At 36.8% G+C, this 13,542-nt stretch overlaps 1 protein-coding gene and 2 pseudogenes across 1 annotated transcript; all 3 read right to left on the bottom strand.

The window, feature by feature from the left end:
• Positions 1-884: 884 nt before the first annotated feature.
• On the bottom strand, positions 885-1,974 carry LOC137709275 (uncharacterized; annotated as a pseudogene).
• A 3,917-nt stretch (positions 1,975-5,891) lies between these two features.
• Positions 5,892-7,097, bottom strand: LOC137709351 (metalloendoproteinase 2-MMP pseudogene; annotated as a pseudogene).
• Positions 7,098-11,108: 4,011 nt separating this feature from the next.
• LOC137709276 (uncharacterized) lies at positions 11,109-12,796 on the bottom strand. The gene has a single exon (XM_068448365.2). It carries the CDS (start codon positions 12,528-12,530, stop codon positions 11,538-11,540), a length of 993 nt encoding a protein of 330 aa, XP_068304466.2. The 5' UTR covers positions 12,531-12,796; the 3' UTR covers positions 11,109-11,537.
• Positions 12,797-13,542: the final 746 nt, after the last annotated feature.

Genomic DNA, 13,542 nt, shown 5'->3' with positions numbered 1-13,542 from the left:
CCCTCATTATATTCATAAGCCACATGTTATAAAATTTCTCTAACGCACACCCTCTTTTGTGTGGAGATTTTTCTAGTCTAATACATAGTCAATACAAATCGGGTGACTTGGAGCATATGCGGTCATTGGGTTTCACATGTAAGACAACATGTTCTTATGCCATTAAAAAATTGAATATCCATCGTAAAATCAGTTGACAATATAAGTTCACACATTATCGTAATTAACGTATCATATTCAAGTTGCCCTTTTGTTTGCCGTTTAATAAGAAACAAATGGTGGAAATGACTTGGGTTTTCCATGCATAATTTTCTTGGGAAATTGCAGGATACATACAGAATGGACTGTAAATACAAATCAAATTGACTATACATTAGATGCAGTGGAGTTTCACAAAGATTTACTACTGAATTTTTTTTTTTTTTTAAATTGTAGAGATGGATTAGGCGAGATTAGCTCTTCGTCAACAATCCTGTGCGAGGCACCAAGCCTTTCCCGAAGGAGAAAGGACCGTTGCACCCAGAAACCCCCCGCCCGTCCCCTCTCTACTAGATTTTATTAAGAAGAAAAAAGGAAAAGAAATACAAGCGGGAGAACTAGGTCAATACCCGCTACAAACAACTTTTGAAGCCAAATCCTAACAAGAAGTAGAAAACTGCTTGAGACAAGAAAACCCAATTAAAATCCAACCTAACAAAATCGATAATTGGGGCGAAGAGAAAGATTATGATGATACGCAGCAATAGCACAAGGAGGACAAGAGTCCCACTAATAAACCCCAGGATGGTCCACTCCAAAATTTGCCAAACGGTCAGCCACCTTATTCCCTTCGAGAAAAATATGTGTAACTCTTATGCACATAGAAGAGAGCAACGCTCTACAATTCAACCAACGAACCCACAAACGCCAAGGAACACGATTATGAGAAGCAGAAGTGAAAAGAACAGCCAAGGATGAATCACACTCAATCCAAAGGGAACGCCAACCTTCTCCCAAGCTAAGTTTACCGCATGAATTACAGCATGCAAGCTGACAACATGCAATTCAGCTTCAGCAGAGTTGGCCATCCCTAAAGAAGTAGCAAAACACCCTACACATGAACCAAAATGATCACGAAAGATACCGCCAGTACCAGCCAATCCTGGTGATCCACGAGCTGCACCATCGGTATTCACTTTGACCCAATGTAGAGAAGGTGGTCTCCATAAAACTTCAATAACACAAGGTGACTTGGCACGATGACCAGACAGGGAAGCCGTGATTTTCTCTCTCAACCATGATTGAAGCAGGTAAATCGCCAGAGAGATCAACATCAACCAAAATTCGAGCATAGTACCCATACAGACGTTCACGAATGGCCTTGTCAAGCTGCAGAGGGGTGCCAATGCCACGAGCAATTTCCATTAAATGACGTGGGTGCCATTACTCTTGGCTTAAGCCATATATTTTAACCCAAACCTGGGCATGCGATTGTGGGAGCACATTACCAGGTTTAAAATCTGGTTGCCATTGAGATAGACGAAAAATTCCTTGTGCTAACGTACAAGTGCCTCCACCCCAAACTCGTCTCATGTCGTCTTCAGTAGAAAAATGAATATCATAATAACCTTTGCCTAATGGAACAAGCCGCCATGACATGTTAAGAGACCACAGTGAGACAAGAGATGCTTTGAGATCAGCCGTCTTCAACGCTGCGGTTCCCTTCTTCAATAGCAAGCGATCCAAAAGATTGGTGCGGCATGATTTAATTTGTTCCTGATAGATGTCTTCACTGATCTTAACATAGGTAACATCTCCCCTAATCGTTGGAGTTGGTAATTGGCTAAGCGTGACAGAATTTTCTAAACCATCAGTCAAAATCGCAGCAAAGGTTTTGGGTTTGGGAACCGAAACCTGAGCGATGGGAGCAGGAATTGGAGAATTTGAATCAAGGAAAAACCATGGGCATACAACAGGAGGGGATGAGACAGCCATGGGCGCCGCCCCAGAGATCCGTCGACGTCCCAAAAAATATAGGAATTGGGAAAGTTGTTCAGCAGAACATGATTGGTTGCATAATATAGTCGTGTTCCTTAAACATCAAAGTTAAGTTCAACAAATAGAAGGCTAGACATCCACATACTTCTTAAAAAGTATCTATTGATGCACAAAATCTGGTGGATCTTAGGTCAACGTAAAGTGTGATGTAGTGATCTTTGCGAGAGTGATCCGGTCACTAAGTGATGAAGATATGTAAAAAGATAATAGTACAGAAGTAGATACAAAATATACGTTGTTCACCAAAAATTGAGCTACGTCCACAAAGTTAGAAGAATCTCATTGATAATTTGTACATGTTTGGGGAAAAACTCAGTAGGTAATAGACAAATATCAATGAAATTGAAAGCGATATAGCAATAGATATATTACTATAACAAAATTTGCAGAGTTATAATTAATGATAAAACTCTCGTTAATTAACTAATCGCCAATTAAATCGAGATTGAGTTGGGTCTTCCATTGTCATATGATGATAACTTTGACTGTAACAAGGTCTTTTGAGGTTCGAGAAACGATGGCCGTGAAGAAAAAACTAAGAACAAGACAAGTAAAATTTTAAAATGTAGACCCACTATTATAAGTTAGGTGTGTAAACTAATCATTCTGGGAGAGTGATTGGTGGAAGACTAGAGCAAGATCTAAAAACCAACGTCAAAGTTTGTTTTTTCTAGTCAAAGTTAATGTTCCGTATATATGTATAACAAAAATTAAAACATAATTTTTTTTTTTTTTTTTTTTTTTTTTTTTTTTTTTTTTTTTTGTGTTGGCATTTTAAACATGAGAAATGCTAAAAAGACTATCTCAAATTAGGTGGGAGACTCTTCATGGACTCTCTGTCACCTCATGTTTTTTACACAATGTTTTATAATGTTGATACGACAATTAACGTTAAACTGTGAGATGAAAGATAGTCCATAAAGAGTGCTAATTTGCGAGAATCTTCTTAGCATTGTTTTAAAACATTCGTAATGCATCTTCCACTTTCTCAATTAGAGAATAGAGATGGTTTTGAGTGCAAGCTAAAACGTCGTTTTGGGCACGTTTCTTACAAATCCATGCAATTTTCTCTTTTACAAATCCATGCACTTGAATTTGGAATATGCTCATGCGTGACATGCAGGTGTAACCACATCAGATTTCTAAAATTACCTAAAATAATCATTTTTAAAAGACCAAATGTAATTTTTTTTATTATTTGTTTTAAGAAGAGACTAGCTAGTGGCAAAGCCACAACTATCCATTGTTTCGGGACTGAAAGGACGTACAAAGGCATTTCAACCACCTCGTAGCGACCATCGAGTATTTCACTAGTACTAGGAATCAAATCCAGAATGAGCTGTATGAAATACAGTCCTGAAAGCTGCTCCAACCACTAGGCCATCACGTGATAGTTATAAAAAAGAAAGGGCTGACATCTTATATCATCTGTGATTATTCTCTATGTCGTCAATAATTAATGTTGATATATATATTTTTTTTTAAACTGTTACTAGTATTCCAAAAATTTCATTTTACACTCCTTACAAGTGTATTGTTTTTTAATTATAGAAAGTTTGGATGCAAAATTATATTTCTGCAGTACCAATAACTTTTTTTTTTTTTTTGATCGAGAATAATTTGACGAGTTTAACAATTAAGATTTATTAATATATATTCAATTTAGCCAATTTTTTTTCTGGTTAGTAGGAAACAAACGTTGAGAATGGCTTCAATTTGCCACTTTTCTGGGAACTTGCAGCTTGCAAGTATTCAACCCAGATATGTACAAAAGATTACCTCATACCAGTGGCCGATGCATTGAGGAGCTGACCCCCGGAACTTCAGTGAACGTCCATGAATACTTTAGATGTTGATCTTTCGAACTTCGGTGAATGTCCATGGATATCTTGGGTGCTGCCCTTTTGAGGATTAGAGTTGGCTTCATACATGCCCTACAACATCATCGTTTTTGGGCAAACATATTAATCTGAAATCATAACAACAAGACATTAGGATCACAAATAAATCAAATCAATATATATGAAATAGAGATCGACTAATTATATTGAACTTATCTGTAGAATTCAGAAGACATGGTTATGAAGATTAAGCCATTGATGAACTCTAGGTTGTCTTCTCCTTCCAATACTCCAAAATATCCCTCTACTATATGAATAGGTTTTAGTATTATGAGGAATTTAACATATGGAAGTAGGGACTTAACCTAGTATTTATATACCATTAGGGTTCCTTATTAGCCGGCCTATTAACAACTAAGAAGGTCAACCCTATCACCTTGATTGAGTCCTATCATGATGCAATATCTTTGTATTTGAACCTCTAGATGATCCTCCTAGATAGCTGCAATGATTTAAGACTCCACAGTTCTTACCTAATTAGGACTCTTAATTTACTCGAATTGCACATCACTGAATAATCAAATGATTTGTTCCTCAAGTAAACCAATTGTCACACATTGCCATTCACATAACTTTACACGATTCACTTTCAAAATCTCAGTTTATCAAGGATTGAAGAACTGTTACATCATTTTCCAAATCCCTACTCATTATCCATATAAGCTGAGATCATCCATAAAGAATATCTAGCTATAGAGAAGTTACAAAGAACTACTTTAACATTCAGTATTTCACCTGCCAACAACGATAATAGAGTTCAGGAAGTTGGTTGAAACTGAATGCATAAATGCAGCACGAAACCAGAAGAAGAGTCTTCCAACTCGCTTATAAGTTATAAGGGTAAAAAAAAATTGGAGTTCTACATTCAACATATCAAAATTTGGTAAGATATACCTCACTTATGAGAACCATAACCGTTGACACCCAATTCCACTTCGCCGGCTATATGCATTGCCAAATTCCCCTCCTCTTTGATCTCATCATCCCCTTCATCATAATCCAAAGTAAATTGGCTCTGATTATCAAGCTGATGTATTTCTGCGCTAAGCGGCTTAAGTCCAATTCAATTCAATCCTAGACGCTAAATAGACCTAAAATATTAAAAGCCTAAAACTAACTGATGCTTCGATAGCAAAAGAAATATATAAGCCAAATTACGCTTTGGTCTCTGTAATTTGAGCAATTTTTTCTTATTTCAGTTTTGGCAAATTAAGTCCTATTGTGTGCTTTTGCAATTTTGGTCACAATAGCTTTTTCTGTTAAAACTGAGACGAAAATTATTTGCATGGCGGCATGTAATATCTTGTGTGTTAGTTATTTTGAATTTATTTTCAAGGACTAATTTGTACTTATCACATTTTTCATATAACACTTCTACCACATTTCTAATATAGATAGGGCCCACCAATGTATGCGGGTACTATCTCTATTGGAGAAATGATAAAAATGTCATATGAAAAATGTGATAAGAGTAGTATTTTTTAATTTCAAGTGCGTAGACTTTGTAAGAATGCTTGCATCTGGAGGGAGAAGGGATTATGAGCGTTGAATTTGGCATTTGACCAAAAATACTACTTTCATTACATTTTTTATACCACATTTGTATCACCTCTTCTGTATTATCATTTTTTGTTTGTTTTAAAATTTATATCTACACGTGTGGACCGGCTTCATCTACTTTAGGACCAATTACGCTTTACAGTTTGCATCCATAGTTTGGGTAGTAAAATGGAAATAACACTAAAGTAAAATATTGAACCTGCTCTTATATAATCTTTCAACTTAATCATCAAAGTTGCTACGGTCTTGAATATTTCACTACACTTGTAAGTGACGCATCTTAAGTTTGAATCTGGTAAATGATGAATTCAATACTAATTTATTCTTCAAACCATAACAAATCTATGGTTTACTAAAAAAATTAAAAGTTATTAAAACTATCAAACATTAAAATACATAAAAAGAAAATTCATAACTTTGATAAAGAAATCAAATTTTCAGCATATATATTTATATGCTATTACAACTTTATTGATGCAATAATGTATTGCAAATCTCAGTACACTCCAGGTGAGGCACCATAATTATCTGATAAAGGAAAGAAAAAGTATGAAAAGTTGACTTTTGCTGAACTTTAATTATTTATCCTCTTGTACTTTTGATTATCTGATCATCAGGTGTTATATAAAGCTTTAATTCCTTGAATATCATCCGCATGCAAACTTTGGGTAAATCCAGTACGAACACCGGAAGACATGACAGCTCCTTCAACAGAGCTATGTCCTAGCCCAAGCAGATGCCCGATTTCATGCAAAGCCACGGTTTCCAAGTCATAAGCACCCTCCACAGCCCCCACAGCCCACGGCTCATCGGCGTCGTAGTGGAATCTCCCATTGGTTGGTGGAAATGCATGAGCAAGAGTCCCACCTCGGCCGTCAAATGGGCTCCCATCTCCATGATTTCCCCTGCCAAAACTGATCTTCAGATCCGCGTTTTCGTAGCTTTGGGCTTGACTGAACGAGAAGTGTGTGTTTCCTGCCCATGTTGCAAAAGCTCGTGCAACTGCGGCCTGAGCCTCAGCTGGGGTGCTTTGATCAAAAGCATAGGTGAGTTGGTACTTAGACGAAGGCCATTTAGGGTTTCCGTTTAAGAAAGAAAAATGAGCAACTGTGTGAGTCGAACCATTTCCGCCACGGTGATGAGGTTGCCTTTTCTTTCCCGATCGCATGGAGGTGGTACCATTAATGATATCTGGGACACCACACCGTGGCATCGTCATTCTCGACACTGTTTTGGCATCCAAGGTTCCGGTAGCCTTGAGGTGGTAATTGACTTGGTAGGTTTTGATCGCCGACTCCAAGATGTCGTCGAAGTCATCATTATCGGAATAGCTATTCAAATATCCAAATTTTTCAAGGTACTTTTTTAGGTCTTGGATGCCTTGGACTTTGTCACCCTTGTGACAGCCCTTGAGATGGTTAAGGAACTCGAATGGTGAAGTTGTTTGGTTGTGTGTTTCTGACGATGTTGCTTGGGAGAGGAGAGAAAGGAGGACGAGGAGAGTGACTGTGAAGAGAGAAAGGGTGTTTTGTGATGCCATTGATTATACTAGTAAAGCACTTATGATTAAGCAGATTCAGGATGTTGCAAAAGCTTTGCATTTGGAGGTCTATTTATAGGTCTAATGAGCACCCATAAGTCCTCATTATTAATGTCGAAATTGAGATTGAGCTGGGGTTTCATAGCTATATGATCATGACTTTGACTGTGCCCAAGTCTTGAGGTTCGAGATGATGACCCTGGAAAAAATATCCGAGGAAAAAAATTTGGAGACTTATTCTTATTAGATCGTATAAAACTAGTCACTACAAAGAGAGACTGTTGGAAGGTGAGACCTAAATTATAACTAGAGAACATATTAATATCGAGAAGGATAATGGTAGAGATACCAAATTTTTAAACTAAATTCTTAATTAATAATTCAAACATCAACATTCACATCCTTTGGTTTACAAAATTTTGTTTCCCTAGCATATTACCCTATGGATATATTTAACCTCAAGGCATGAGAGAGAAAAGGCCCCCACATATGCAGCAAATTAGGATTTTCTGGTCAAGTCTATGGAAGTATCATAGAAAAAATGGAGGTACATATTGTCATATGTCATTATACAAGTGGAATGACACTTGAAAAAAAAAACTTCTCTCCACTTGCATCGCGACATATGACGCACCACCCAGTGTTCCAATCACAATAAAAAAACTCTTCTAGAAATTGTGGCAAAATAAAAGATTTAAATGAAATAGAGCTTCTTTGGTTTACGGTGGTATGAAGTTTGGGGTTGGCGTTTAGGATATGCTTTGGTTGGATGAATTGCTAGCTACGAAGAAATGGATAGTAATTTTTATATTTTGTTCAAATTAAAGGAAGAACAATTTACTTCATAATTAAAAATAAATAAAAAAGTAGAATGGGGAGAACTAATACATTTTTAACCTAAAAACTTGGACAAGGTTTTTACTTGGCTGTCTAATTTTCTTTCAACATAGATTGACAAGTTTAGTGACAATTCTATTTCAATCAATTCAATCCTAGACATTGTACAAGACTTAAGATATTAAAAGCAAAAGAAAAAAAAATATGTATATCAATTGTAACAAGCATATTCCTATATACCCTCTGCACACTACATGTGCGGTAAATAGAGTAAGAAACATTTGTATTTACACGTGTCTTGAAGCACTCTGTCATCCTTTATTATATTCATAACCCATATGTTATCAAATTTCTCTAACACACACCCTCTCTTGTGTGGAGATTTTTCAAGCTTAATACATAGCCAATGCTAATTGGATGACTTGGAGCATGTGCGGTTATTGGGTTTCACATGTAAGACAACATGCTCCTATACCATAAAAAAAATTGAACATCCATCGTAAAATCAGTTGACAATATAAGTTCACAGATTATCGTAATTAACGTATCATATTCAAGTTGCCCTTTTGTTTGCTGTTTAATAAGAAACAAATGGTGGAAATGACTTGGGTTTTCCATGCATAATTTTCTTGGGAAATTGCAGGATATATACAGAATTGACTGTAAATACAAAACAAATTGACTATACATTAGATGCAGTGGAGTTTCACAAAGATTTACTACCGAATTAGGAATTGGGAAAGTTGTTCAGCAGAACATGATCGTTGCATAATATAGTCGTGTTCCTTAAACATCAAAGTTAACACGTTCAACAAATAGAAGGCTAGACATGTTAACACGTTCAACAAATAGAAGGCTGGACATCCACATATTTCTTAAAAAGTATCTATTGATGCACAAAATCTAGTGGATTTTTTGGTCAACGTAAAGTGTGGTGTAGTGACCTTCGCGAGGGTGATTCGGTCACTAAGTGATGATGATATGTAAAAAGATAACAGTATAGAAGTAGATACAAAATGTACGTAGCTCACCATAAATTAGGCTACATTCAGGAAGTTAGAAGAATCTCATTGGTAATTTGTATATGTTGGGGGAAAAACTCAGTAGGTAATAGAAAAATATCAATGAAATTGAAAGCGATATAGTAATACTACGTATATATATATATATATGTATATATATGTATATATATATATGTATATGTATATATATATTTTGTCAAAATAGTAATACTTATATTACTATAACAAAATTGCAGAGTTATAATTAATGATAAAACTCTCGTTAATTAATTGCTAATTAAATCAAGATTGAGTTGGGTCTTCCATTGTAATATGATAATGACTTTGACTGTAACGAGGTCTTTTGAGGTTCGAGAAACGATGACCTTAAAGAAAAAACTAAGAACAAGACAAGTACAATTTTAAGATGTAGACCCACTCTTATAAGTTAGGTATATAAACTAATCATTCTGGGGGAGTGATTGGTGGAAGATTAAAGCAAGGTCTAACCTTTAAAATTTAAAAAAAAAAAAAAAATTAAAAGGTATTAACTATTTTGGAGCAGAATGTCCACCTGTAAACACAAAAGACGAAGGGTCATACACTCTACAAGAATAAGGCGTATAAGTACCACAACGGATGAGAAAGATGAGACTCTTTTAAAAGTGTAACTCTTTATGAATTCTTTGCCACATCATATTTTTTTATAATAAAATAATTTTGACACTAGAATTGACGTTAAACTGTAAAATGAAAGAGAGTTCATAAAAAATGCGACTTTACGTGAATATCCTTAGCATTTCCCTTTAAACATTTCTAATGTGTCTTCCAATTTCTCAATTAGAGCTCAGAGATGATTTTGGGTGCGAGTTAAAACGCCGTTTTGGGCACATTTCTTACAAATACATTCAATTTTCTTTTTGACAAATCCATGCACTTGAATTTGGAATATGTTCACGAGTGACATGCAGGTGTAACCACATTAGATTTCTAAAATTACCGAAAATAATCATTTTTAAAAAGACCAATTTTTTTTTTAATGAAAAAAAGGGACCAGCTGAGCTACCATCTCGTAGCTACCATCGTGTGTTTCAGTAGCACCAGGAATCGAATCCAATATGAGCCTGGTGATATCCAAACCTGAAATTCGCTCCAACCACCAGACCACCGCGTGATAGTTATAAAAACAAGCGCCGACATCATATAGTTATGTCATGTTTGTTCTCTATGTTGCCAATAATTAATGTTGACATTTTTTTTAACTGTTATTAACACTCTAAAAACCTCATTCTACATTCTTCACAATGATTTTTTTTTTCTAATTATAGAAAGTTTAGCTGCAAAATATTATTTTTGCAGTGCCGATAATATTTTTTTTACGAGTTTAACAATTAATTTATTAATTTATATTCATTTAAGCCAATTTTGTTTTCTGGTTAGTAAGAAACAAACGGTGGGAACGGCTTCAATTTGCCACTTTTCTGGGAACTTGCAGCTTTCAAGCAGTAAACCCAGATATGCACAGGAGTACCTCATACCTTGTTTGTTTCTGTTGTACAACTACAAAACAAGTAACAAATTGACTGTACCCTTATGCAAGTTTGGTCAGTGTTCGTTATATAGGAAGAAGGATTCTCTCCCCTCTTTTTTTCCCTCTCCTTCCCTCCCCTTCCATTTAAACGGTTAAGCTACGTCAACATCTTATATTAAATTTTTATAGAAAGGGAAAGACAAAATAGAGAGTGAGAGCAGGGGATGGACAGGGATGGAAAGAGGAGGGGATAGAATCCTAATCCGTTATATAGGGGCACAAAGCATGAATGACTTAACATCGTCTCAGAGAAAATTTGCCTTCGTAGATCCATACGGAATGGACTACCAAACCCAACCATGTTTACGCTACTCCGATCACAGAGTAGAGTAGGCAAGAAGTCATGAAGAAAATCCAGGAAATTGAAGAAAACCAAACAAAAAGGTGGAGTTTCGTAAGGTCCTTCTGAATCCGCAATTCGGAAACTTGTTAGCTAACCATGAAAGTTAAATACTGAACCTGGTCCTGTGCAATCTTGCAGCTTAAACACCAAAAATACTACTTATATACTAACAAATATTCCTATATGTCCTTCGTACGAAGAACTTATGTCGATTCCAAGAGAATGTACATAAGATGCAACTGAACTCAGCAGCGAAATCGAATTGAGTTACATGATAAAAGATTACCAACACAACTACTGAAGAAAATTAAATTGGCAATCCATATTGCTTAACATTTTACAAAACTGATGAAACTTGGAACGCTAAATAAAAAAACCCGACATCGATTCACTTTCACGATCTCAATTTAGAAAAGATTTATGAAACTTAATGCCATTTGAGATCAAAGATTGAAGAACTGCTACATCATTTTCCAAATCCCTACTCATCAACCATACAAGCTGAGCTCACCCATAAAGACTATCTATCTATATGAATGTTACAAAGAACTACTTATCAGTATTTCACCCTGCCAACAACGCTAATCAAGTTCAGGAAGTCTGTTGAAACTGAATGCATAAATGCAGCACGAAACCGGAAGAAGAGTCTTCCAACTCGCTTATAAATTCTAAGGGTTCAAAAAATGAAGTTCTAGATTCAGCAGATCAAAATTTGGTAAGATATACCTCACTTATGAGAACCATAACCGTTGACACCCAATTCCACTTCGCCGGCTTTCTGCATTGCCGAATTCCCCTCCTCTTTAATCTCATCATCGCCATCATCAGAATCCAAAGTAAATTGGCTCTGATTATCAAACTGATGTATCTCTGCGCCAAGCGGTTTATAGTGCGAAACATCACCCCGAAATCCACCACACTTCCTAGCAATAATCGAGTACACTCCCACAACCACAACCACCATAAAAGCAAGATGGCAGTTAAACTGAAGCGTGACGATGGCTCTAGCCCTGTGATACTCAGGGTGCCCCTTGCATTTCACAGTGTAATTCCCTCTACTCTTTTCGTGCAACGAGCATCCGTGCGCCACGAAGTTGGTGTACAAAGAAATACCCATTTGCAGAAACCACATTCCCTGCAGAACCAGCCCAACCCCACGAGCCAATTTCGGATAATTCGATTTGGGGTTGTTGAATTCAAGCATTGTAGAAAATATACACACAGCAATCGGCACAAGCAGCAGATCAAAGTACCGATTTTCGATTCCGAAAGTGTCTTTTCTTTGCATGTAAAACATTAAAAATTCTTCAACAAAAGCGAAAAGACCGACCAAACTAAGCAACGAACAAGGTAGGGCTGAATTCGTGAAATTTACCACAAGACCCGTAATTGCGTAGAGCAAGAACAGCGACGCGATCGCCAGCACTTGCAATTGCATAGCTGAGCCGACTGGATCCGCTGAGTCCAGCGCGTCAAAGAACGAAACCAAAGAGTTCAAGATGAACAGCAACGAAATAACGGCGGCGGCCAGGTAATAAATCGACGACGACAGAGACTGGGTTTTCGCTTTCGACTGCGCCATCGGGGGACGAATCGGAGGTTGAGGCGGCGACGGCGGAGATGAATCTGAATCTTGGTTTTGGATTGAGGAGGAAATGGCTTCGTACGCGCCTATCAAGATCAGGCCGCCGCCTGCGGCGGCGAAGGTGAGAAACCCCATGTGCTTGATCTTCGGATTGGTGTTTTTTTTTTTACCTTGTCAGTGCAGAGACGTTGAGGGGCTCCAATTCCAACGGAGGGTTCGGATTTCTGAGGCGGTCGGGTGGTTGGTGTTGCTGGCGTGCGTCGACATGTCGGACTCTTTCGGAATTGTTTAATCGATGATGATGTTTCCGCTGACAATTCTCGGAGGAATCTGACTTTTCGGTTAGACTATTTGCATTTCGGAATGTGCTCTCCGCTGCTTCCGCGAACCTGTGGACTAGCTGGGTGGGCTTCCGTTAGTCCAACTGTTTTGCGGTCAAGTCCAGTTGTGAAGCCCAGCACTTATGGGCTTCTTGATTTGTTGTTGGCCCATTCTGAACTCGACAAATATTTGTGTGTTTTGTTGAATATAAGTCTCAGATCGGAAAATTAAGAAACAGACCTTTTATGTAAAGGGATTCTCATTTTTTTCAAAACATGGAGATTAGGTATGAGGCTCACTTCACATCAAATTTCAATGATTTGAACCGTCTATTTTTTAAGTTTCGATCCATAGATCATCCTTGCAAAAATTTAATTCAATCTGAAACTATTTGCCTATTTAATGATCAAGATAAAATTTCAATGTTTCTTATATAACAAAGTGTTCGTTAATTTCTAATGAACTTAATTAGATGTCTTAAACATTTATGATTTAGCTAATATTTTACAAAGATGATCTATGAGGTGCAACTTGAAAAATATACAGTTCGGATCGTTAAAGTTTGATATGATATGAACCCCACAACTAATCCTCATTTTTATAAAAATATGGGGATCCCTTCCTTAAAGTCAACACCTATCAATAAGTCTTTAATCTGGGATGATACCGGTGATGTTAGGAGTGAACAAGTGACCTGTCTCTCTGATTGCTTGACACGCTTATGGTTGTGGGTCCTTGACCTGTTAGTGTTGTATAAGTTCCAAGTGGACAATTGATGTGAATTTCTCCAAAAATAAATAAAGTGAATAAAAATGGATAAGAAAAC

This window comes from Pyrus communis, chromosome 17 (genome assembly GCF_041283825.1).
Source record: "Pyrus communis isolate YQ-2024b chromosome 17, ASM4128382v1, whole genome shotgun sequence".
Classification (NCBI taxonomy): domain Eukaryota; kingdom Viridiplantae; phylum Streptophyta; class Magnoliopsida; order Rosales; family Rosaceae; genus Pyrus; species Pyrus communis.
The sequence above is the reverse complement of the archived record's forward strand: the minus strand, read 5'-3'. Positions and strand labels throughout refer to the sequence as shown.

Excerpts from the sequence above, each read along its gene's own strand:
- LOC137709276 (XM_068448365.2), bottom strand. The coding sequence starts at position 12,530 with ATGGGGTTTCTCACCTTCGCCGCCGCAGGCGGCGGCCTGATCTTGATA.